The following is a 26,245-nucleotide window of genomic DNA, read 5'->3' as shown; positions in this document are numbered from 1 at the left end:
AGACCAGTCAGTTTTTGATCAAATGTTTCGTCTGTGAGGAAGGTGTCATTAAGTTAGTTTATTACAGTCTGTTTATTACAGTTGGTTTATTGGCGAAGAAGAATTGATCAAAGAATCGAGCCTCAAACTGACCTTACCTGTCGTCTTGGGATCTTGCTTCTACGACCTTCATAATATTCAATGACTCTATGCTGGTACATATTGGAGGTCTATTAACTAATTTATTTGTAGACGAAACATATAATGCTTTATTATTGAATATAAATTGACGTGGAAATAGTTTGTTTTGCTTTGATACTTGAATATCTTCGAATATCTTAATATATTCATACTTTTAGTATTTTTATAGTTTGTGTCTTGATTGAAATAACATCGAGAAATTTTTTGTTGAAATTTCACATGTTTTAGTTAAAGTTTCTCCAAGGTTCTGTATATTGTTGTTGCCAGCAACAAATGTCGCATATTCTCTGTTTCCATCAGGGATTGAAAACAGTTATGATATCGGTTTCTGTTCTTGGAACAGTTCTGAAGAACCGAAATAAGTATTCGGTATATCAGTTTCGGTACCAGTTCTTCAGAATTTATATTATATCGCTTCTAAACGATACGAAACGGTTCTATAACTGTAATTTTTTGATTTTTCATTTTAGTTTTTCATAACTGTTTCAAAGACCAAAAAATAATAGTTATAGAAACGACACAGAATCTATATAATATCAGTTCTAAAGAATTAGAAGCGAAACCGATATACCAAGTAACAGTTATAATTTATTTCGGTTCTTCATAACTGTTTCAGTCGTAACCGATAATATAACAGTTTCAAACGGTTATTTTCGAAATCTTTTCAATCTCTGGGCAGAACGGAACACCAATGTTTCTCGTAGATAAGGAGCTCGTATCGAGCTGGTGTTGTATGATATAGACTTAATAAGCGTTCGGTATAGTTGGTGATCGTCTGCCGATCAGTGCACAAGTATTACCTACAAAAAATGTTAGTGTTCCGTTTCATCCATCCATTCCATTTTATCATACTCTTTCATATGCCTTGTTTTGCCGCCCGACTCTCAACGCATTGCCGCTGTCGATGTCAATGTTACTGAAAAGTTGTTCAGAATGATGTCCTTGACAGTATATGCAGAAGTTAATATCATTAATACGGTGTCACTGAAGTTAATCATTAGCAAATATTATTCCTAATTACTGAGAGAAATGGTTCCTGAAGAAAGGACATATCAGCATAATAAATGTCCAGCCTCTTGTGCACGTAAAAGAAGAGTTACACTAAATACGGTGAATGGGTTGTGACTAGTTCGCCCCCCCCTCCATACAACCTATTTGTTTTCTTTTGAAGAAAACAATGAAGAATATTAACTACCAAGAAAAGGAAGTGTTAAAAAATGTAAATCAGCGAAGTACTTTCTACAATCATACTGGAAATGATAAGCAGTGCGCGGACTTCGGCAGCGTATCAGTCGCATGTTTATGAAACTGAACACCACTTCGAGCACTTCTTATGACGTGAGTTATGATGTATATCGAATGGTCCTGTATGTAGATCATTAGAATTGTTTGAACGTTAAATACGTTAGTGGAGATAAAAAGTATAGCATATTTATAGTACGTATTAAAACATATTCATATGCTATATACAATATAAAATAAAAACTGTTTATAAGAAAAATGAGTTCGAAAGGATGTATACATCAATGATTAATCATTATAAAAGATTATTCAACTCACTCTGGTGAAGTAATTGTTATATAAAGGTAACAATGCGAACGCTGTGAGATTCAATTATTCCCATGACACATAATACACTAGGAACGTGATACTAAGATATTCCTTGGAAGTCAAGAGCAAGCAACAATGAAAACTACGCGCACCAGGATAATTCATATACCACAGAATATTTCAGATGTCTCAAATCAGGTGTTTGTAAACTTTGGAAAATTGTGGAACTGCGTGTATATGTTTTCACTTTTCTTTATCAACCTCAATAACGTTGTGTGCATCGCTCTACTTGCTGCTATTATCTATACACTGTATCATATGTATACGTTTGTGACGAATTATACGACATAAATCGAAAGATCTGATAACAGAATGCAATCAGACCTCGACTGTCGATGATGACAACTTTCACAAAGCGATACTACGTTTTAAAGTACTTGGTCATTACAACCTAATTGATAGGTTCAGAAATCAAACGGTGTAAGTTACATTTTCATTGTAAATATTTAACGAGTAATTCTGTTATTGGAACTTTCGGTTAATAAAAACATAAATCTACAACATCACTAATAATTCAGCAGAGAAATTAATATATAAATATAATGTACAAAAAGTAATTTTCAAAATTAATTTTTCAAATTCAAAGATTCTACTAAACAGAAGTATTGACTTAAATTATATAATTTTGATATAATCAATTGTTGGATATACAAATATTAAGTTCCTTCAGAAACATATATACTTAACACAGAATAAATTCAAAATTTCGATTATTTAAAAAAATATATACTTAAACGGTCTTTTTAAATTTATGCCTTTGTAATAATAACACATCCTTAAAATATTATGCGAAATGTTAATATACCTAGTACAACAATATTACTTTTATATCATAAATAAAAAAAACATCTTTACTGATATCTTCAATAGATTCGTAGAAAAAGAGATAAAATAAAGTCAACAAAACATTTTTCATACACAGAGATTGATGATCTGTACACATTTATGTCTACATATAAACGAATTTTATGTGTTGGTACAGATAAGAATATAACAGGAGAGTAGGTATAATTGTTTGGATGAAATGACTCATTGATTACATAGTTTAAAAAATACATCTTAAAATAAGTATTTTATATTAATATCAAAAAAAATAATTTTCCCTTTTATATTAATTTCAGCGAATCACAGACTTGTAGTATAACTTTCCAACACTTTGAAAAAAGTTTACATTCGTGTAGCAATTAAGAAATATATTTCTTAAGAAAAATTTGGTGTAATGTTCTATTAACAATAAATTCATAATCATTTGTATTGATACCAAAAAAAGTACTAATAACATACAATTTTAATATATTACTTACTTTGTGTTAAATCGTTTATACTATAACATTGTAAAATCATTTTTAAAAGAAACTGCTTAATGCGATTAATAATTGTTATTAAACATACTCTGATTCATTTACACAAAAATCTATATATTCGAAAATGAAATGATCATTCATAATATATCTACGTTTTATAATTAAGTATTTAAATATACTCAATAAAGACATCAAATTCGTATGTTTTTATTTTATGAAATTTGTTTTATATCTTAGGAATATCGCCATGCAACTATTATCTCAAGCTTATTAGTACACAAGCAAGAACTTATAGAATTTTGGAAAAATTCTTCATATCAAATGATGGTTGAATAAAATTGTATTTAAAGAATGTTATGATAGATTATAATTAACGTTCACATTACAATATTGTGTAAACGTTTATTTTTATGTGTAATACTGTCGAGATGTTTTAAGGTAGTATCATAATTTCATTCGTGCGATCTTTGAATATAAACATATTTCTAATTACATTGCAATTACTTACAAAGAGACATCAAATAAATAAAATATTTATTATGTATACAATAAACAACTTTCTCGTTCCTGTTTATAAAAGTATTCAACCATGTGCAATGTTCACGAAATACTACTATAAAATTTATTATAAAAAAAGTATTTTTTAACGTATTTCCTATCTTTTCATGATTTTAATAAAAATTTCTGAAAATTACGAATAAAAATGTAACAAAAATATAATAGTTGGATAAACTGTATATTGAAATCTGTTGACCTTATAATGAAAATTTTACTAGAGCAGAACATAACTGTATAACAATCTAACATTTATATCGTGGTATAAAAAAGTTAAAAAAAAATTATTAAAAGTATTAAAAGAAATATTTGAATTATTTATATTGATATCCAATAGTATTACAAAGTGATTAAGTTACATATGGAATAAGGAATATTTGTATAATGAATATATTTACGTCAAGTAAAGTATTCCTTTTGGAAGAAATTTCTTCTATATACATACTTTTATGTACAATTTGAATGAGCTATACGAGAATGTATACGGAAAAGTAACATATTATATCTCATACAAAGTATTTTGTTTCATTTTATTATATGCACAATTTTTTTCTGTCTGTCGATACATGTATAAATACTAAAAATTAGTCAGCGTATTTAAAAAATGCACAAATCAATGGTGTGCAACCATTTTAAGCACAAAAATGAATAGTTAATAATGAATAGTGAATAATAAATAGAAGTACATAATTTATAAGTACACATATAGAATCGACTCTTCCAAAAATTTTCGGAAGTGATACTTCTGTAATTTGTATCTGAACATCTATAATCCTTTATTATGACTACATATAAAGACAGAGAACTTGACCTTGGTATTTCATCTGAAGCAATCTTTTCGGGTTATGTTATGTAGTTGTGCGCTGAAGTAAGCACACAAATACATTTTCACAAACCCACACTTACTAAAACCTAGTCTTAACAACTTGGGAAGGACGGATAACAATGTAAACATAATAAGTTGCTATATCTTACATAGCGGATTGTCGATTACTTTCTTACATAAATAAGAATTTTTCCTTAAATTTGTTTCGCCTGTCAATTATTAAATATTTTAACGGAATATTTTCTCAATATTTATTAACACATTTCGTAATAACACTTATATTATACAATCTTTTTAATTAAATGTGTATACAATCTTAATATTGGACTGTTTTTTGTAAAAGTAAAATCATCCTTTTTTGACTTTTTCCTATATTTATAAAATAGGTCAGTTTATAAATTAAAAAATATATCATATTATATTCATAAAAAGAATTAAATGCATAATGCATTTTTATACATTTTTTTATAATTGCATATCAATATTGTAAAATGATTAAATTTCCATCTATGTAAAAATTCCCATACAATACATGTAAAGGTATGGTTAAGAAAGATGCAAGTTCCACAAATCATTGATACGATCCTGTACACAGCACCTCTACGCGCAACGCGCATGCGCTTTTCATCAAAACTCGATAGCTGATTCGCCAATGCAGCATACTTTCAAGTTGGCTAGTCTGCGAGTCTTTGTTCGCAGTAACGACGGTTAAATTCGTCAGCATTTCTCGGCAGACGGTTAACCGGTCTCATTCGGCTTTGGACAATAAACGAAGGGCAGAATTCAACGTGTTACTTTCTCTGACCGGATCGACGTGACTTCTTCGTTTATAAATTTTCATTAACAATCAAAACGTAAGTACTGTCAAAAGTGACTTTACATTCTATCAATACCGTTCAGCCATATTTGCCGGTAAACGCAACGTTTTATTTTATCGATGTGCACGTGTATATTTACTACGCAGCGTTAAGCAATTCCAGCAAAGAATCTATTAGTACTAAATGTCATTTGTTGATTTTTAAGTAAAATATTGTACACAATACACAGATTATTATTGTGTGAAAAAGTAATCTTGGTATTCCTATAAACGTGAATATTTTATATGAAAATGTGTCGAAAGATGAGCTCTGAATAATGCTAGGTCAAAGAAAAAAACAGTAGACAAAACTGTTTTGCCGAATTCCAGCTTGTTTTGTTGATTCTCGGAAACGCATTAACGGTTATATAAAAGTACTTGAATCTACTGAAGTATTTGTATTACGTTTTTCTGTATTTGTAAGAATGACGTTTTAAGTTATAATGTAAGGATTTCCCAACAACTGAGATGTATAAAGAATCTTATTAAAATATATATATAAAACTTTTCAAGTATAACAATAATTGAAAATATATTGTTCAAAATAAACAAAAATATTTGTAAGCAGAAGTGTAGTATGTAGATTATGTTCACATGTTTTAATGAATACTTAGTAAAAAGACATAAGTGTAACAATGTATTATGTTATATATGTGAAGATGAAAAAACGGGCACTTTATATTACACAAAATTAAATGTACATATCTAAAAAATATATCTTTTAATATATAATTTGTTAAAAATTGAAAAATTACTAATAAAAAAAAATATTGTTTGAAGATAAAAGTTTAAGGTAAAATTATAAAATATTTATAAATTATTTATTATTACAAAAATATTAAAAAGATAAATGGATTTTTTAAATGAGAGAAATAGTAAATAATATGTATAATAATATGAATTAAACAATATAAAAGAATTTAAACAAATTTTAACACAAAATAATTCAAAGTACCACTTAAGAAACAAAGAACATCGTATGTAAAGAAGAAGGTTTAAAGAAAGGTTATATTTATGAAGTAAATAAACATCAGCAAAACAAAATGAAAACTTATAAAAATAATTGAAGCATGCATAAATTATGATGGAATTTGTAAAAGTGATTAGAAAAAGTACATTACTTATAAGCTGTTATTAATATTGACAAAATATTAATACAACATACTCACATCTCACACTTATGCATATATGATAAATTTTATGATTATGAAATATAAATAATATGTGCTTTTTCATTATTGCTTGCATATATAGAAGTATTGTTATTTTTAATAGTGAACAACAAAAGTGTTAAATAAAATTTTAATTGTATAGGAAGTTACACATTTTGGTTGAGCCAAATTTTTTATTATGTTATTAATTTAAGTTTTTTGTTAGTTCACTTGCTAGTGCATTTAAGTATAAACTCAACAACCTATAAAATATACACACAAATAATTTTTAAAATATTGTACATACAAACTTAACATTAAACATACTATGTTTGGTCAAAGGACTGATTTTAAAATTTCTTTTGAAGTTCTATACTTTTTTCATTTTTTTTTAACTTTTTGCCTTTTAACTTTCGTTTTCTTTTTTTTTCACTGAGAAATATTTATTGTCTGACTTGTTTATCTTTATTTCAAAACTGATTTTTTCATTATTTATAGTATGGGAATATGCTGGTATGTTTAATGTTAATGATAAAATGGATTAAACCTTATCTAAATAAGAAATATCAATTTTTTACCGAGTGCAGTTTTTAAATGTTGATTCTTATTTAATATCTATGGCGAGAAAGGAATTGACCATTTTCCTTATTCTTCAGGATCATAATTTTGTGAAGCTAAACATTGTTTTTTCAAAATTTATTAAAGTTTATGTTTAAAGTAAAATTTATATTTAAGTTTAATTAAAATTTTTAAAAACAATATAAAAACCATTTAAAGTACAATGAAACTCTACTTTTACTAATTGGATCTAAATGGCTATGTAAGCTGAAAAATACATAAATTGGAAGGATATAAGTCTAGGTTTGACTGTACTATCAAGTTACTGTATGATCGTAATATGTATATTGATAAATTTTTTATTTAGTATTCAATCTGTAACACTAACTGTTTCTGTAAATATTGGCAAATTTTGTAATTCAGAATATAAATTTTTAACTTCACCATATTATTCCTCAAAAATTTTTTCATAATATTACAATATCTCTGCAGATTATAATGGCTGACGAGTGGGGTCAAGATAACGTTCAGTATTCCTCTGCAGATACACAGAATGTAAGTATACTTACATTCCTTTTAATTTAATGCATCTGAAACTGCAAATAATTTCTCAACTTTTTATCTTTTTTAAATCAGTTTGACGATGATGGACGCAGCTTTGGAAAAGGTCGTGGATTTATAGGTCGAAATAACAATAATGACGAATGGGGGCCAGGAAACAAACATTACAATGATGGATATACCAACAATGATGGCTATAATAATGATAATAATTGGCCATCTAATGATGATAGTGACAATTTTGGAGGAGGAGGCAGAGGTGGTGGTAGAGGTGGAGGTAGAGGAGGTAGAGGAAGTCGAGGAGGCAGAAGAGGAGGAAGAGGTGATTCCAGTGATGGTGGCAGAGGAGGAGGTTTTAGAGGAAGAGGTGGCAGAGGAGGTGGAGGAGGAGGAGGAGGAGGAGGAGGATTTAGAGGTGAAAACAGTGACAACTATGGGAATGATGATTATAGATCTAGGGGAAAGTTTAATGGAGATGATAACAATGATAGTGAAGAATCACGGAAACCTCGAGAATTATACATTCCACCAGAATTGTCTTCCGATGAAAAATCTTTGTTTGGAAATGGAGTTGCAATGGGAATTAACTTCGACAAATATGACCACATTGAAGTTAAAGTAAGTGGAGAAAATCCACCTGCTCCGATAGACAATTTCGAAACAGTTGGCCTTAGAAACATAATAATAGACAATATCAGAAAATCAGGATATACAAGACCAACTCCAGTACAAAAACATGCTTTACCGATCATAATGGAAGGTCGTGATTTGATGGCTTGTGCACAAACAGGTTCAGGAAAGACCGCTGCATTTGCAATTCCTATTATCCATACTTTATTGGAGAAACCTACAGACCTAATTGTATCTTCGTTTCATTGTGAACCCCAAGTCGTTGTCGTATCACCTACTCGTGAGCTTACTATACAAATTGGGCAACAAATTGTTAAGTTTGCACTAAATTCAATCTTGAAAACTGTTGTTGCATATGGTGGAACATCTGTACACCATCAAGGAGGAAAACTTTCTGCAGGTTGTCACATACTTGTGGCGACCCCTGGGAGATTATTAGACTTTTTAGACAGAGGAAGAATTAAATTTTCTTCTGTCAGGTTCCTTGTATTGGATGAAGCTGATCGTATGCTGGACATGGGATTTTTACCGAACATCGAAAGAATTGTAGACCATGAAACAATGGTTCCTCTACAAGAGAGACAAACATTAATGTTTTCTGCTACTTTCCCAGATGAAGTTCAACATCTGGCAAAGAGATTTTTAAACAATTATTTATTCCTTGCAGTTGGTATTGTAGGTGGAGCATGTTCAGATGTTGAACAAAACTTCTATGAAGTTGAAAAAAGGAAAAAGAAAGATATGTTAGGAGAAGTTTTACAAAGAGAAAATGATGCAGGTACATTAAAAGGTACCTTAATATTTGTGGAGATGAAAAAGAGGGCTGATTTTATAGCAGTGTTTTTATCTGAAAATAATTACCCGACTACCAGTATTCACGGCGACAGATTACAAAGACAAAGGGAAGAGGCATTGGCTGATTTCAAAAGTGGAAGGATGTCTATTTTAGTAGCTACAGCAGTCGCTGCTAGGGGTTTAGACATTAAAAACGTGTCTCATGTCATTAATTACGATTTACCAAAAAGTATTGATGAATACGTTCATCGAATCGGTAGAACTGGTCGTGTAGGGAATCGTGGAAGAGCGACTTCATTCTTCGACCCTGAAGATGACGAGCCTTTGAGAGGTGATCTTGTAAGAATATTGAAACAGGCAAGTCAATCTATTCCAGATTGGTTAATATCCGGAAACTCAAGACGAAACTTTATGCCTGGGAAAGGAAACCAATTTGGAGGAGAAGATATCAGAGGGGTAAATAAATTCTAACAATAATAATTTTCTAATTGAAATTGTAATAAATAACTAATACATGTATCCTGTTTTTTGTGTGTAGTTTGAACCAGAAGGTGAACAATATGGAGAAGAAGCATATACAAATTCTGCAATGAGCGAAGTAGAAGAAGCGTGGTAGAAAAGCTGTTCTTTTACCTGAGTATTTCTGTTGTACTTGCATAAAAAAGGTACTACATGTTTTTTCATTCATTTTCGACATCAGAGGTACAAAATTACTATATTACTCTTATGCTCACATCTACAGAAATGGATATTTATGTATTATAGTAATATGTTTCAGTTAATTTTCGTTTCCATTCTTATTTGTTTCACCAATGAGTGATGTATTTAAAGTGAAACATAAACTGTACCTTGTACCTCCTTAGAAGTAGGTTAAGTACAAAATAACGGGATAATGTTACCTTTGTTGATACGGCGGGTTTAATTTTAAGAAATATTATATAATTTACGAAAACTCATTTATCTACATCTGTCGATGTAGTTCGTTATAGTACTTCTCCGTCGATCGTACAAATGTTAGTTTTTAAGAACAAATTATAAGAAGATATCATAAAAAGTATATTTTATTTTATAAAATGATACTCTCTAATATTATGTTAAGTGTTTTATACGTTCTTTTTGTAATAAAATATTTAAAAAAAAGCGTTTAATTTTTTTAATTTGCAAGCCTATGTTTATTGGATTTAGTCAACTTTACGTTATCATTATAAGTAGTGGTTAAGAAATTAAAAAATGTCAACATACCGTCATTCATGGCCATGTCCATCAGATGCAAATCCTCGTCATTAAGAAGGGATGAAAGAAAACCGTCAGTGGTTTGATTAATTGAATCTGAAGTTGGTGTATGATAGTACATCATGTCTCCGGGTTCGGATTTATAAGCAGCACCACTTTCTGCACCCATTGGTTCACTACTATTTGTCAAATTCATTGATGTTGCCACGGCTGAACCCAGATTCGACGATCCACCTGTGGCAGTGAGTATTTTAGTTCTAACAAATTAGATGATAAATAAAATTTGTGTAGATGCAAATTTTGCATTCATATTTTTAAAGATATTACCAAATAAAATATCTTTTTGTTTGTTACATGTAACTACAACAGGCACCTATGGGATCTATCAATAATTCTGTTAAACATAAGTGCGACGTGTGTAAGGAAAATTGTGAGTAGTGTGTCCTTTTAAACAACCAGAACATAATACACTGTACTTTGACACGTTAATAACGAATAAACCATTTTGGGCAATTTTGATGAAGAAGAATCTAGTGACTGATATATTCAATTCTACATAGATGTAAGTTTTAAACATGAAAGTTCTGTCCTTAAGGTGTTAAGATACCTTATTTTAATTTATTTTGGAAATATCAAATTATAACTAGGAGTTGTTTGATTTCAAGAGCATACATAATTGTCTAAATATATATATATAAATAACGAGTTAAAATATATATATATAAAATTTTAACTCGTTTTTTTAATTATTTAATATTAACGAATCCTATTTGAAACTATTTTGGATAAATTTTCCAAGGAAAATGATATTGTGTTTATGACTACGACTTAGATCATTCTTACTTATTGAAATTATAAAATGTTAATATCATTTTACTAATATACTCACCCACATTATGGTAGGGACTCGTGGAATTAAGATCACCGACGGGTGGAGCCAGAGTAGCATTATGAAGCAGTACGTTACGTTGCGCTTCATAATGACTATGGCTTATACCGTGCCCTGGGTATCCAGGATGTGCAGGATGCGCAAAATGGTCTGGTGCACCAGGTAGCGACAAAAGGGATGCCAAATCTTGCCACCGTTGTTCCATGCTCATTGCACGCACGAATGGCATGCGACCCTAAAATATATAAAACATTATTTTAAGTTTATCGGTCGTCATTTTTTTCAATTATAAATATTTCCTTATAATTAAACTTTCTAATATAATCACCTTTTTGTAGGGATATGTGAATTGTTTGTTTATGTTTGTATCATAAACATGTATTTTCAGTACTTGTAAGTACATAAGATTTCGATACAAGGAAATGATAAGGAAAAATAATTAGACATTGTCTCAAATAAAAGTAAAGTTCACCCTTGTGTGATTTGTAGGCGATAAAAACTTGCAAAGTTGATGTGAAGGAGATGTAGTGTAAAAAACTAATCCGATACCCTGCCATATTAATCCCTTCTTATTTTTATCTAGGGATGAATTTAGCAGTAAATGTTAATAATATATTCGGTGATTGTTTTATCTGAATGCAGTAATATATCTTCTAAGGAAACGATGTCACGAAAAAAATGTTTTACTAAATGTTTAGTACAAATATAGTGAGGTCATTACGTGTTGTAAATATATTTTTGTAGTTGATACGATAAGTGATTTCAAAGTGAATTTAATTTTTTTTAAATAAAATGTTATATTATATTACACTTACAGTGAGACTTGCTTGAGTTCCACAATTTCGGGACCCTGCGGTGTAATTTACGCAAGCAGAGGAAGCTATTTCCTTGCAGGAATTGACTCGAGCACAACTTGACAAAGGCAGAGAATCGTTACGATGGGCAGAAACGGGTTAGACATTCGAGGAAAAATCGAGGGTCGAACGCGTCAGATACAAATACGCAATTAAGACAATTTCAATTTCAATCATTTTGACTTTACTTTTTCAAATGTAGTGCCAGTGAATTTCTGAGATTGTTCTAATTAAAATGAGTCCAAACACGACGGAAATTAGACTAGTTTTACCGATTTAATGTAATGAATGAAATTAAAGGTTCTTTTCCCCCAAATCGATAAAACTAGACCAATTTACGTCGTGTTTGGACTCACTTTAATCAGAAAATTTTCAGCAATCTATCATTACTATATTTTGAGAAGGTAAAGTTAAAATTACTGTAATTCAAATTTTCTCCATTGTATGTGTATTACATTGTCACGTGCGGCGTCGATTTGAAGTCCCGGGCCTCGATCCTCGATATTCGACGGACTTACGTCGATCCCGTTTTTGTACATTGTATTCATTTTCTGTCCGTGTCTACTGGGAATACGTTACACTGAGCTCAAAACAATGAGTATTGCGGGAAGAGTAGGACTGGTGTTGTGGAATTTAGTCGAGCAGATTTCTGTGGAGTTTAGACGAGTCTCACTGTATTATGATATTTAACAGACATTAAGACGAATTCATCGAGTTGCTGTCAAGGTCATTTTCTTTCATAGATAATTGTACAGTAACAAAAAACCGAGAGACAGACCATCAAACATTCCTTACTACTGCGTTAGCTGCTAAGTCTACTTGACTATATATTTTACAATATTTCTTGCACGTTTAAGTATTGTAACAACATTTCTAATACGTTTAAATATTGCAACAATATTGTTTATCGTTAATATTGTTGGTTTTGGTCTCATTGAATGTCACGTATGAAATGCTGAATTAACTTTACGATGAAATAAGTGTGTATCTTCTTGTAATAGTATTAATTCTACTTTTTCTTCAGTTGTGAAAAACATTTTGTCATTGTAGAAATCACAAAATGTATTGTCAACTGATTAAGAACGTGTACTGAACCGACTCTGAAATATAAGTACGTAAACTTGTTTTCATCAAAAACTGTGGAGATATGGAGTTTGTTTCGTTCGAGTTTGTGTTTGTATACAAGATCAAATTAGTACAGCGAGTTCTGCTTTTTCATAATTGTACAATTTCCTTTAATAAAAAATGACTGATAGAAATGACTCGATAAAATCGTCTTAATATACATTATCGTAATATCTATAAAAATATATAGGATTTTATTTAAAAATGTGAAATTAACTTTAAAATCTTCCTCACCAAACCATTTACAGTAGAAATATTTAGAGCATGTAACATTGCTCTCTATACCAAACAAATTTTGTTGGAATATTCTTTCATAACTCCATTTCCTTAGAAAATATTTCACTGTATTTAAATAAAACAGACATCCTGTATGATAATTCATTACTATATCTTCTAATGAATATATATATATATATATATATATGCCTATTTGTAATTATATGTATTTATTGCATAAAATTTTTTTAAAATATTAAAGTCAATGTAAATTTACATCCCAAATAAATGATAAGTATAATTTAATTAGAAGGAATGAGTCAAAATATAGTGATGCTTTTTTCGACGTATTCTGCTAAATTGTTTTGTTAAATTTTTTGACGGAAATAAATGGAATTACTTAAAGTAAATAGTAAATACAATTTTTTCCATTTTTAAGTGCGTCTTTTTTAGATCATAATATATTTTCAAGAAAAGTTAGTACAAACACAATTTTATTTTTAAAATTTTCAAATATACAAAATGTAATTTATGATAATATACACGATGAAAAGAATGAAAAATTATCAGAGAAAGTCGCATTTAGTTTTATTATCACCAGAAGAAATGATACTAATTCTAATTATAAATTGTAAGGAATCCCATGAGAATACAATAATAATTCTGTGATTACATTAGAGTGTGGCTAATGGGCCTTTTGTTTCGCGAAGTTCGTGAAGATATCAAGTTAGAAACAAGGCGGTTTAAAACCTGAAGGAAGCAAGAAAGCTTCACTGTATTATTGTGGGACCATACATCTATCTACGGAGCGACACGTCTAAGAAATCCTGCAACTATCAAACCTGTCAAATGTCAACTGGTGGATGTTCAGATTCCAAGGAGGTAGAAACCCTGCTGGTTGCATAGGCGTTGTCCATATGTAAAGGCCGTCACGATATTAATGACTTTCGTATCGCGTGTCAAAACTACCTCTTGGCACGAACGAGGATGCGCGCTGATTACAATCAAATGTCAAGTTTTGAATCAAATTATGGAAATTACGATAAAAAAATGTGTAATTCAAATAAGATGACATTGATTTGGTACAATAATACAATAATAATGTAGAGTTGAATTTATAAAAATTTCAATATTTCATGGTTTTAAGAATGCGTGCCATGGAGGTAAGAAATAATTAAAAAGAAATAGAGAGATTAAGATTTTCTCATTTGTTCTTGGGATGTAAGTATGTGTTTGGATAATTAGTTAATACTGAACTGTATTTCTATAAGAGTAAGCATAAGTGTTAAGACAAAATAATACACAATAAAACATTTGAAATTAGAATCTGACATATTTTTGTAAAGACACGAGAAAACTATTCAAGAAAAAAATAATTATTCTTACAAAATCATAGCTTCACACTAGAATTACCGAGCAGTTAAATTGTCCAATACCTATGTATTTTCTTACAAAAAATATGAGTGCGTTTATTCAGTTCATAAATTGATTTATAGTTTAGAATGCGTATTAGTAAATCAATTTATTTAAGAATTTCTCAGTGAAGTATCTATATTTTTCCAAAATAAGTCTATATGAATTTAAATGATAATAAATGAGTGCATAAACTACCCGTTTAATAGTTCTGCAATATATTTCTAATGTAATAATGTAAAATGTTGGAATATTGTCAAGACATGGTAATCTTTAACCGCCTAGTAATTATACATAATAAAATAATCGAATAAAACAATTGTATGGTAGATCTATAGAGCTGTTGGCTGTAAATACTTTAGTTATGGTGGTAAGGTGTTTCCTAGTAAACTAATATGCACGATTAAATTTGTCAAGCTTCACTAAATCGAACATTTTTTACTTAGAATATTTTCTATTATCATTAAAGATAATTGAGATATTTTAGGATTCAGTCGTCCTGATAATTCGTTCTGTAAATCTTAATACCGTGCCATCCGGTGGCTTCACATTGGTATTGCATATTAGGTAAAGCAAAAATATTGAGTACAGAGAAAAATAATAAAAATATATCTATTGTAACGAAAAAGCTTACATTTACTTGCATATATCATCGAAACTTCGCGTACATCAGGTGTTATACTAGAAAATACATATGCGCTAAATGCTTCAACAATTAAATGACCTTTATCTAACCAAATTTTTCTCCTATATCATATCGATGAAATGCATTTTATTCTATTCGTTCTAAAACAAATCTTAAGAACATTACAATCGACACATTATACCACATTTAATTAACTGAAGCAGCAATTACAAATCACTAGTCCCGCATTTAGATATACGTATTACGCATATTGTACAACAGTCTACGTACCGTTCTTAGTCGTGCAATTTAAACTTATATAACACCGTCGAAGAAATGTATCAACTGGAAAACTTGCCGTATCATAGTTGGTCATGTGAATTAAGTTCGGGTCATGAAATAATAAGGCATGTGCAGTAAAATACGGGAGGTTTATCGGAAGGAGAGGTCGAGCGAGCGGGCAGCGCGTAAATGTGGTAGTAGCCGGTGGCGCTTAATGCATGCTGGTATTGTCGCTAATGCGTTGGTCGCAAGAAGAAGATGAATAGGGAAGGTGGCGGTAGCGCGGATCCGCCGCGATTGTTGTTCGGGGCGCATCAATCAGTCCTCAGTGCAATCTGTCGAGCGCGAACCTTTAAGGTGATTCTTGCTTGTCAGCGCATCTGTCGGCTGTAAGCCGCGAAATGTAGGACGAGACGTTTGTTCCGCGGCAATTTGTCGTGTTGCGAGCACTGCGTTTCTAATAGCAGGGCTTTACGCTCGTCCTGTTTCGACGCAACGTTCATGATTGAGTCTCGGTGAAAAAACTCGTCGCATTCACACTATTTCTACGAACAGCGCGGAGCATTCGACGTGTACGCGAGTGACCAGTTCGCCATGGTCGACGAATGTCTCGTAGTTTTCGCGTTCTTCAATTTTCCAGATTCACGTTGTTATTTTCAACTGCCGTTCATTGGATTTAACAGAGAACAATTCTCTTTTGTATTGGACAGTTCTTGAGATCAGTGACTTATGATTGAACATTATAATGACGTTTGGTACTGTTTTTTTTTTTTTAAATTGAAAATTGAAAGTTTCCATGAAAATCTCAGAATATAAATGAGTAAGTATTTAAGAGAATGAATATTTTGTTGGTTAGCATTTTGGGCAATGTTTCGTTATTTTTCATTATGTTATGTTAGTCATCGAGACTCTAGAGAAAAATACTACGGGCGCTTATGATGTAGAGCCTTACAAACATAGCTTTCAAGAACTTTAGAAATTATATGTATCTTATCTTGTTTCATACTTTACAAATTCTTATCGACCATTTTTTAATTGAAATTTAAGTGGTAAATATAGATCACATATTGAACTGAAAGTGGATTCAGATTATCGTTCAATGTATTTGGTAAACATATGTGGGGGTTTTAATAATAATTATCAGTGATTTTAATAGTTTTCTTTTATTTAAAACTAATTTTTACATTGGAATTTTGAATTTTTAAGATGCACGAGTTCTAGATAGATATATTCAACATACGTTAAAAAATTAAAATCTATTAAGATTCTAAAATTATTTAAGATAAATATTTAATTCATTATTTTAATCAGAATACATACAATGAATATATATATTAATTTATCAAATATATTGTTATGAAAATTGTGAACGTTTTTACATTTGAGTACGAAGTAATAAATATGTTCTGTTCTGTATTTTCACAGTGTCTCAAATATTTTTTAATGAAGATTAAATCTTTGAAATCTTTTGAATACAAGTCTTATCATTTGTTTAGATTTCCGTTCCTTCAAATATGCGCAAGGGGAGGCTACCTCTCAACAGAACGCTGAAAGGATCATACATTTCTCCACTATTATGCAGCTGCAGTGATTTGCCACAGATGTGACACCACAATCTATCCCTAGCTACTAATCACTCTAGGGTTATAAAACCAGTATATAAGTACATCCGTGATCATTATTTTATGATGCACAAGTTCATTTTAAATTATAATAATAATAATGAGCTATCGAACAGTTATAGTGTCTGCTCTTTAATATTTTATAAAAGTTATACATTATTAAAGCATTTTTAAAGCATTTTTGATATTCATAAATGAATAAAATTATTTATTTATTAATTTGTATGTATTTAAAATGTATTTACTTCTATGGTTCTTATAAAAATAGATAGGAACATATTAATTGTAGATAGTTCCAGTATTAGTTTAACATTTAATGTTATTAAACATATTTTACAAATTTTCTAATTTTTTTTCATTACTTGAAGTCTATTTTATCTTTTACACAATAAAATAAAAATTTCAAAAGATTTCGCTTTGTGTTGCATTAAAACTTTAATTTAATTTCATACCAAATGCAATATATATTATATTATTTAAAAGATTAAAGGTATTCCAGTTTAAAGAACTTTATCGTTCGACGTGGTACTCAATATCCTAACACTAAACTTTAAAAATCATTATGATAGCAGAATGAACTTCCCATGCAGTTGAAATAGATTAATTTGAGCAAGGCTTAAGAGTTAACCTCATACCCACAGAAAATAAATCATTTTCATTAACTCGTTTGATGAGCATGTGAGTTAAACGTGTTTACAATTTCAAACACATAATAAATTATTTAATAAATAATTAAACCAAATAAATGTGGGTATTCACGAACCGTAGATTTTTACTACATGTATTCTATTTCCTCTAAAATAGTATCTACCTATTTTGGTATGGGCTAAAAAACTTTCTACGTGTCAATTTGTCGACATTCGTTTATATAAATACATTTATATAAAATATTTTAAAGATACTTTGGTTTATGCTTCTGAGAAGATATTTTTCTTCTCAATATAAAAAAAAGACACAAATGAAAACTTGTTTAACGTTGCTACAGACTACGTCGTAATGTTTTCAACAGATTTAGTTAGCGCCTGTTTCAATTACGATTTTCTCAATTGTAATATTCTACTTAATCCAACAAATCTTCGAAAGAAACTATTGAAAAAATCAAACTAAAACGAGTCATTAAGTTCTTAAATATAGTGCTGTATCTTATAACTGTTACGTACACGCGGACTTAAACAGGAAATATTGAAAAATTACGTGTTTCTTAAAACTCCTTTTTATTATTTCGACTAGCAGCAATGCACCCTCGACGATGGACAAGAATGTAATCCGCTTTTTTTTAAACAGACCAGGGCCTTTCCAGAAGTAGTGGCCTTCTAACAATCTAACAGAGTAAAAGACATTACTTATAGTGAAGAAGTACATGACGATTGCCAACGTGAGAGAGAAGAAGCAGGAAAAAATGTTCAAAAACCTGCAGAAAACAAGGCTACATACAAACAATGGGGGCAAGTATGAAGAGGACAAGAGGATAAAAGGTCCCATACACGCTGAAACATGCGGCAATGCAGGCATCGCAACGAGTGACGGGTTTAAATCTTTTTCACTTTTTGTTTGAGTGCAACACGTATCATGAAATTTTGGAAGACTCAAACCCATCACTTCTAGCAATGCGTGTATCGCTGTAAGTTTCAACGTGTATGGGGACCTTAACTCTAAACAAGAATATACTCCAAGGGGGTGTCCACCTTACCCCTTACCCTTCAATATCGTGACAGACTCGTGAAGATTTCAAATAGAATTTAACAAATACAAATATTACTTAATTGTTCCAGGTCCGAAGTGAATATTATTTTTCTATTATTCATTGTAATGCTTCTGAGTAACCGTAGGTATAGAATAAGTGCAGAATTTTCTTCTTTTTCTAATGAATCATGAACAATAAAATATCTCTGTTGAGCGCAATTGGGGAAAAAACCATAGGGCAAGGAGTTAAATCCATTAAAAATTCTGGTAATGGGTCAGACGACGCATTCCTGAAACTAGCTGCGACAACGGTGCTTACCATGCGTTAGCAGCTTGATTATTTTTGAAAATGTGGTTACCTGTTGACCTAAGGTCTCGACGGTTACCGGCGATGGGCCTGCCGCCAATAAAACAATTAAGTTGTACGTAAATAAAGTCGTACGTCTATTGTCTTTACGTAAGATGTAGGATTACAGCTGTCACAAATATGTAACGTTGGTAGCGAACCTATTAACCTTTTGCACTCGAAGCTTTTTCTGACTGACACTACCAGCAACTCGAAGTAATTTTAATAGAAAAAGCATATTAGCATGTAAATAAGGAGAAGAAAAGTCATAGATATATTTTACTGTTTTTTAATCGATTTTAGATATAAATGTTATAATATATTTATAACAAAATTTTACATTTTATAATCACAAATTTTAAATGACTCTACTTCGGAGCTCTCGAGTGCAAAGGATCAACACTTTGTTGACCGGCAATTTTACACAAAAGCTAATCCCACGTGACTGGTTGTTATTCCGTAGTTAAATATGAGAGTGAAACAATCTAAATAAACTTTAATATACTTTATTTATAAATAATATTGCTTTTACAATATTTTATATTGCCCTGCGTTTGAAAAATTAAAATAGCTAATGCAAGTGCAAACACTAGTTAATTCGTAATCGGTCAACAATATGTTAAGAGATCCATAGCAGTCCACAGATCAGCAGATAAATTTTTCAAAGAGATCGAGGTTGTCCTATGGGTCGCAAATATGTGAGATTTGTTAACAATTGATTTGTACAAAACAAAAGCTTTGTCTGAACAGCATTTAAACATTTTCGCTTTGAGCGCGACACGTTAATTATTTATAGTTCGCTTCGTTGGCTTTGGTCATTGAAAATGGACATACGAAAACCGTGGGAAATCTACTTCCCCGGATGTTGGTTTTTTGATGCAACTCCACGTGATTCTTTTCTGAAATCTCGACTAGTGTAGATGATTCAGATCGAATTCCGCGTGACAATGATCAACTGCTGGTTTGATACCTGACAGCGTCGTTTAAGCAAACGTCACTCGATCGCTTACCTACTTTCCACCTGATCGCATCGCGCGTGTTTTCGTACGTGACTGCCGATAAAGCTCGTTTCTGTCACGAAAGTTGTGAATCAAAATATTGGAGGATACCGGTTCAATCTCTCGTTGGTAACAGGCTATAAAAAAATATTTTGTGTCCCATATCCATCATTTCCATTCAGGCGCGATACTGTTTACACTAACCAGACACATTCACGTTAAAGTTGTTGTCAGCATTCAATAAACTGAATTTAACTGATTAATTTTTATTATAAAATTTTTCTTAGATAATAATCGTTTTAAAAATTTGATTTTAGGAGTACACTGCCGATGCGAATGCTGATTGTATGGATGAAAAAGAATCAATTAAAGGCAAAATTGATTTTAAAGCACAGATTTTTTAAATAGTTAATTTATATATTTTTGCTGTCTTGCGGGATAATAATTATATCGAAAATTTCAAAAAAGAATAAAATCTAGTAATCTTCTGTGAAAGATTCTTCCTTACGAGGGACTCTAGAATCTTTTAATAATAGATGTTATAAAAGATATTGAAGTAAAAACTCGAAAATGGACATCGCATTAATTATATTGTAATTTGTGGTGGTATCGTGTCTGGAATTATCTTTAGCCTTCGAAGCTATGCAGAAGCTTGATGATCGTACAAAGAGGTAAATTCGTTTCACACATCCTAGATAGTCCGTACTGGCGCGCATTATGCATTTCACAGTACATAAGTCCAACAGCTGCTTGGATTCTCTGACAAACGGAACGGAGTGTAACGTCGCGTCGCATTTCTTGGTTCTTGGTGAAAATTGCTCGGCGAGTACGCGTATAGAAACAAATGTTCGCAATGAACGCACGAATTGAACTTGTCTTACAAAACCTTATACAAACATGAACATTTTACATTTCTGTGAGAATCAAACAGAAATTCTTTTTTCTTAAAGATCAAATGAGAAATTCTTTTTTTTTAAAGAAAAAATGAGAAATTATATTTTTTTAAAGATCAAGTGAGAAATTCTTTTTGGTGCCAGGTGCTATAAACATATAAAATCTGCAGTTTCATTTCCAAGAACTAGATTAACTCTCATACAGTGCGCGTTGTTTGGTTGATACAAAATATTAAGTACTGTAATATTCAGCATTCCTTTGTATTATAGATATTTGAAAATAAATTTTAATTAATCACTCATTTAACACTAAAACTACTAGGTGGGTCAAAATGATCCATTCCTGATTTCTTCCCTTTAATAATCAATTAAAGTAAATCAATTAAAGTTTCAATAGATGCACTCTTAGAGTTTCTATAGACAAATTTTAAAAAGTCAATTTAATTGCTCGGTAGTTACAGTGTTAATCATTAATTTAATTTGTATTCTATCACTCGAATCGAGTATGAAGATTAAAGGGGATTAAGATGTGTGCAAATAACAATTTACTTTTCAGTGAACACTATAATAATTCCTGGCATCAACTTTCAATGAACAACTGGATTATTAACCTTTTGTATTTCAAAAATGTTTTACTGGAAATACTCAATATTTTGTAACGAGATACAGTCGACATTTTCTGAAATTAACTTGACAAGAAATCGTACATAAAATGAGGATCAAAATCGTTTTATTTCAATATTTCACATATTGATGCATCACACAAAGTTTAATATTTATTATCAAACTTTACAATTGTGCTGCGGTAAACCAATTGGCGACTGAGAAGCGCCTCTGGAGTGCAAATGATTAAATTATTTGTTATATTCTTTCATTATATTAATCGTTATATTTATAATAATTTTTATCAAGTATCGATGAATAGAAATTTTCATTTCATTTTAGCTCACATCTTCATCTTGGTCTCTGAATAAATAGCAAATGTAAATTCTATCTTGAATCTACTGGAATTATTGATGGTCGAGATGAAAAATATATAATATTAATACAGAATATCCTACAAATTGATTATTTTTTCAATTTCTTTAATCTTTTCAACTCAAAATAACATTAAAATCTCGTACAGCAAACAATTCATAAGTGTTCCATTACAAAGTTGTAGGAAAAATATGAAGTGGCTGTACCTACTTGAAATTGCCACCCACTTTTATCTATACAATTTTACTTTTTACATGATTTAAGTTTATTGTAAATCGAATTTCGCCTCGGTATTAGATAATTTTCACCTTTTTATTGTACTTATGTAACTAAGGAGAGGAGTGTTACCGTCTTCTTCGCGTTTCATATTTATATCTTTTTAATAAAGCATTTAGTAATTTCTTGTTAGACAGCTTATCAGTATTATTTTTAGCTTAAAATATGTGTATTGGTAATATTTGTATGAAACATGTAGAAATCCCCGTATATGTGGAAGATACTCGTAGTAGTGGAAACGAGAACAGGTGAACGAGAAAATTGAAGCTCGACGCAGTCAATAATGATAGTGTTACGATGTTCGATAAATGATAAATAAACTTTTTATACATTTCAATTTGTTCGAATGACAGTGTTTTTGTTGCACTGATAAATCTCTTATTAAATGACGCTTATAAATGACTTCTTATTAAATAAAATTTAATCAGTTCGCGGAATTTCCATATTAAATATAAATGAATGATATCTTTTGTACGATTCGCAAACAAAACGATAATCGTCTCAATGGAGAACTATCATGGTTTACAAGACCAATACAAACATGTGATAAAAAGTATGAGATAGAAAGCTTGAAAAAGTATTAAAAGCTTCTTGTTAGAAATATTTTTTACGGTTTTATAATCGTTTAAAAAAATATATAATTATACGACGACATTATTTTGAAAGAAATACAATGGCAGTGATCAGAGTGAGATCTCATTTAAAATGTAATCGGAATAACTCTAAATAGACGATGCACTTAGATAAAACGATTAATATTATACCCATATATATTTTTGTTAAATTTTTAGAGACTGTTCTACAATCGTTCTACGACTTCTTGATTCCTTTTATAAATTTGTATTTAGGATTCTCATATATTATTCATCGTATAGGATCGTATAGAATTCTCGAATGCCATTGTAAGATATGAAATTTATATTTTCTCTATTCTGCAAACTTATTTTGAATAATTCTGCAGTACATTCTACAGAAGCCATGCCGATATGACAATCACGGATTTTGTTGAAACTTCGAACAGAAGCAGAATTCATATTAGTGGACTTATATTATTATATTAAAGGAATAAAGATAGTTAAATGTGGACAACATGTTTTTTTGTGTATTTTGAAAATTATTATTGCCAGATACTAAATCTGAATTACAAAATGATTTGCTAATGAATAGCAATTGATCTAAATACTTTTTGGAAAAATCACTTTCCTTTGAATGCATATTAAAAATAAATACACTTTAAACAAATTTTTCTACTCTACATCGATTCATTTTCCCATTTTATTGCACTACACGCATATACTAAAATATAAAATACGAATAAAATAGAACGTTGGTATTTATATCAGATCTAAATGAAATCGTTGAATTGATTATTTTACTCGTACTTCAAAGTAGGTACTGTATTTGAGTACGTATTTACGATGGACTAGTGTTTTTAATAACTTTTTGCTAACAAGTAAATCACACTTAAACAACTACGATTACACGTTTTTATACGGAATGGCGATTGAGCAATAATCGGTCTAAATTATGAACAATTTTAAGCGGACCCATTTTATAGAGCATTATAGTCATAGCACCCAATTAATACATTGATATATGGTCGTTTACACGGAGCAATAAATTCATACATACGTATATACACAGACACATGCACATACATACACATATGTACGTATATCAGTATACATGAACAGTATGTATACATAAATGTATCCCATAGTATCAGAGCATTATAGCCAAGAAGAAGCCAATTAAAATTAACTATGGGAGCTTGTTATGAAAGTCAGAAATGCCTCTGATAAAATAGGAGTTTTTAGAATGATGTTTAACCGAATACAGTAATCACGGCACGGAGTATGCTATCGACAAAACAGAAGTAATCAAAGATACGCACAGAAACTGTGCGCATTACCAATGGTCGGCGGCAAACTCTCCCGGCTAATGGGCCGAGATATTAATTATGATTCATTCAGATAGTCATCAGATTAATGCACACTGGCACGGGCTACCGCAAAGGGTTCTCGCCAAGTCCTTCAAGTATCGCCACAAGTGCATCCTAATGCCCAGGTCGGTCTTCGTCTTTTCCCTGGCCGCTCATTTCCATATTACATACCTCGTTTCTCTTATTAATTTCGTCTTACGACTCTACGCGATCGCGATCCAGCACACTCGCCTCTATCTCCCCAGCCGCGGCTTGTGGCTCGCGGACCGCGGATCGCCCTCTCTCACGATCCTCGCGTTTTTCTGTTTCTTTATCTTGCTCTATCGCGATCTTTCTATCACGCTTTCTTTTCCCTCTTCAATCGTAACTCGATGTTGGATGTAAATATTATGGAAAGTCCAAGGATACTTTGAGGGTTCTTCTTTGCCGCTCAAGGTTTTAAGCAAATATCCAAGTGGCACGGCAAATAACGCGCGCTACCACGTCGCTGCTAGCGAATCCTTGTATAAAGAGGCGCGTAGATGTCTGTCAATCACGACCGAAAATTCGATCGTTAATGCTGTAGGGTTGTTTCGTCGAAACGTTCAATTTATTGCGCGCAGAAGGCTCGTGTTTCGACAATTGAGTCATTGTCATTGTTAGAAATATGAAGTTAGACAAATCGGATAATAGTTGGTAGGAATTTTTCAGTTTCTATGCAGAACATTGAGAAAGTAATGGAAGATTTGTGAATTTGTAAAGTAAACAAGTGTTTATCTAACACTAACACTACCGAGCAGTTTAATTGACTTTTTGAAATTTCTCTATAGAAACTTCAGGAGTTCATTTATCGAAACTTTAATTGGTTCACAATTCAGTTTGCGTATTGCTAAATCAATTTCTTTAATAATTTCTCGGAGAAACATCCGTTATCTTTTTAATAATTGCAAAATGTGAATATCAGAAATGGGTCGTATTGACTCGTCTGGTAGTCTTAGTGCTAAGGAAAGTCATAAGTGTTTATATAGATACTACCAACTTTCAAGTAAACATAAATATATTTTTTATATTATTTAATTCTCCGTCAGCAATACGGTATTTCATTAATGTGATTGGCAATATGAACCTCTTATGGTTAAGCTTGATTTTGCATTGTTGTCAGATTTGTAAAAATCTAAAAATATTCTAAGATACTTCTTATACTTCCGAATTTCATATACAAATGCCACTTTAACCAAATATTCATATCATCTCGCAATAGTAAATTAAAAATCGCAATGAAATAATGAAGAAATGAGGTTTTCAATAGGTTAATGGTCCATATTGTCAGCGGACCGTACATTGTATCTTTATTCTACTGTATCTGTTACTACTAATGACATAATTAACCCCTCGACCTACAATATAGTGTCAGACTCGTGATAAAAATTTTAAACTGAATTTGAGAAATCTGAGTGTTATTTATTTTCTTTAAATACAAATTAAATATTATTTTTCTATTATCAATCGTTAATCTTTGGACTAAACATAGACATGGAGACGAGCATCAAAATTCTTTTTTCCCTAATAAATTGTTAATGATAAAGTACTTGTATCGATCATAGTTAAAAACTAAATCATAGGGCAAGGTAAATTCAATGAATTTAATCACCTTCTTTTTAATTAATGAGGCGTCATAATTGATAAACTCAGTAAGTTGATTTAATATGCTGAAAATAATGCAATGTAAACTCTTTCTTATTGGACAATTAATAAACTTCATATTTCATGTATCTATGGTATAAAAAAATTACAACAAAAATAATTAACGTTCTCTTACAGTTTCATAAACTTTTGATAAAAATAAAATTGAAGTGGCAAGTTA

General features: G+C 30.7%; 2 protein-coding genes across 14 annotated transcripts in view; one reads left to right on the top strand and one right to left on the bottom strand.

The window, feature by feature from the left end:
* Positions 1-26,245, bottom strand: part of cnc (NFE2 like bZIP transcription factor cap-n-collar) — a 221,915-nt gene that overhangs the window by 29,991 nt on the left and 165,679 nt on the right. For all 12 annotated transcript variants that reach the window (XM_031985279.2, XM_031985284.2, XM_031985278.2 and 9 more), the window contains 2 exons: positions 11,150-11,384; positions 10,270-10,494 (listed from right to left, as the gene is read on the bottom strand). In XM_031985279.2, coding sequence (XP_031841139.1) covers positions 10,270-10,494; positions 11,150-11,384 — 460 coding nt within the window. The remainder of the gene's footprint in view (positions 1-10,269; positions 10,495-11,149; positions 11,385-26,245) is intronic.
* Positions 5,133-10,070, top strand: vas (ATP-dependent RNA helicase vasa). 2 transcript variants are annotated; one of them, XM_031985291.2, is made up of 5 exons: positions 5,133-5,330; positions 7,534-7,596; positions 7,678-7,954; positions 8,009-9,483; positions 9,566-10,070. In XM_031985291.2, exons 2-5 carry the CDS (start codon positions 7,540-7,542, stop codon positions 9,641-9,643), a joined length of 1,887 nt encoding a protein of 628 aa, XP_031841151.1. In that variant the 5' UTR covers positions 5,133-5,330; positions 7,534-7,539; the 3' UTR covers positions 9,644-10,070. The 2 variants fall into 2 exon arrangements, with proteins under 2 accessions (XP_031841151.1, XP_031841150.2); XM_031985290.2 differs by having other exon boundaries at positions 7,678-9,483.

This window comes from Nomia melanderi, chromosome 2, assembly GCF_051020985.1.
Source record: "Nomia melanderi isolate GNS246 chromosome 2, iyNomMela1, whole genome shotgun sequence".
NCBI lineage: Eukaryota > Metazoa > Arthropoda > Insecta > Hymenoptera > Halictidae > Nomia > Nomia melanderi.
Note: the sequence above shows the minus strand (reverse complement) of the source record. Positions and strands in the feature narration are given on the sequence as shown.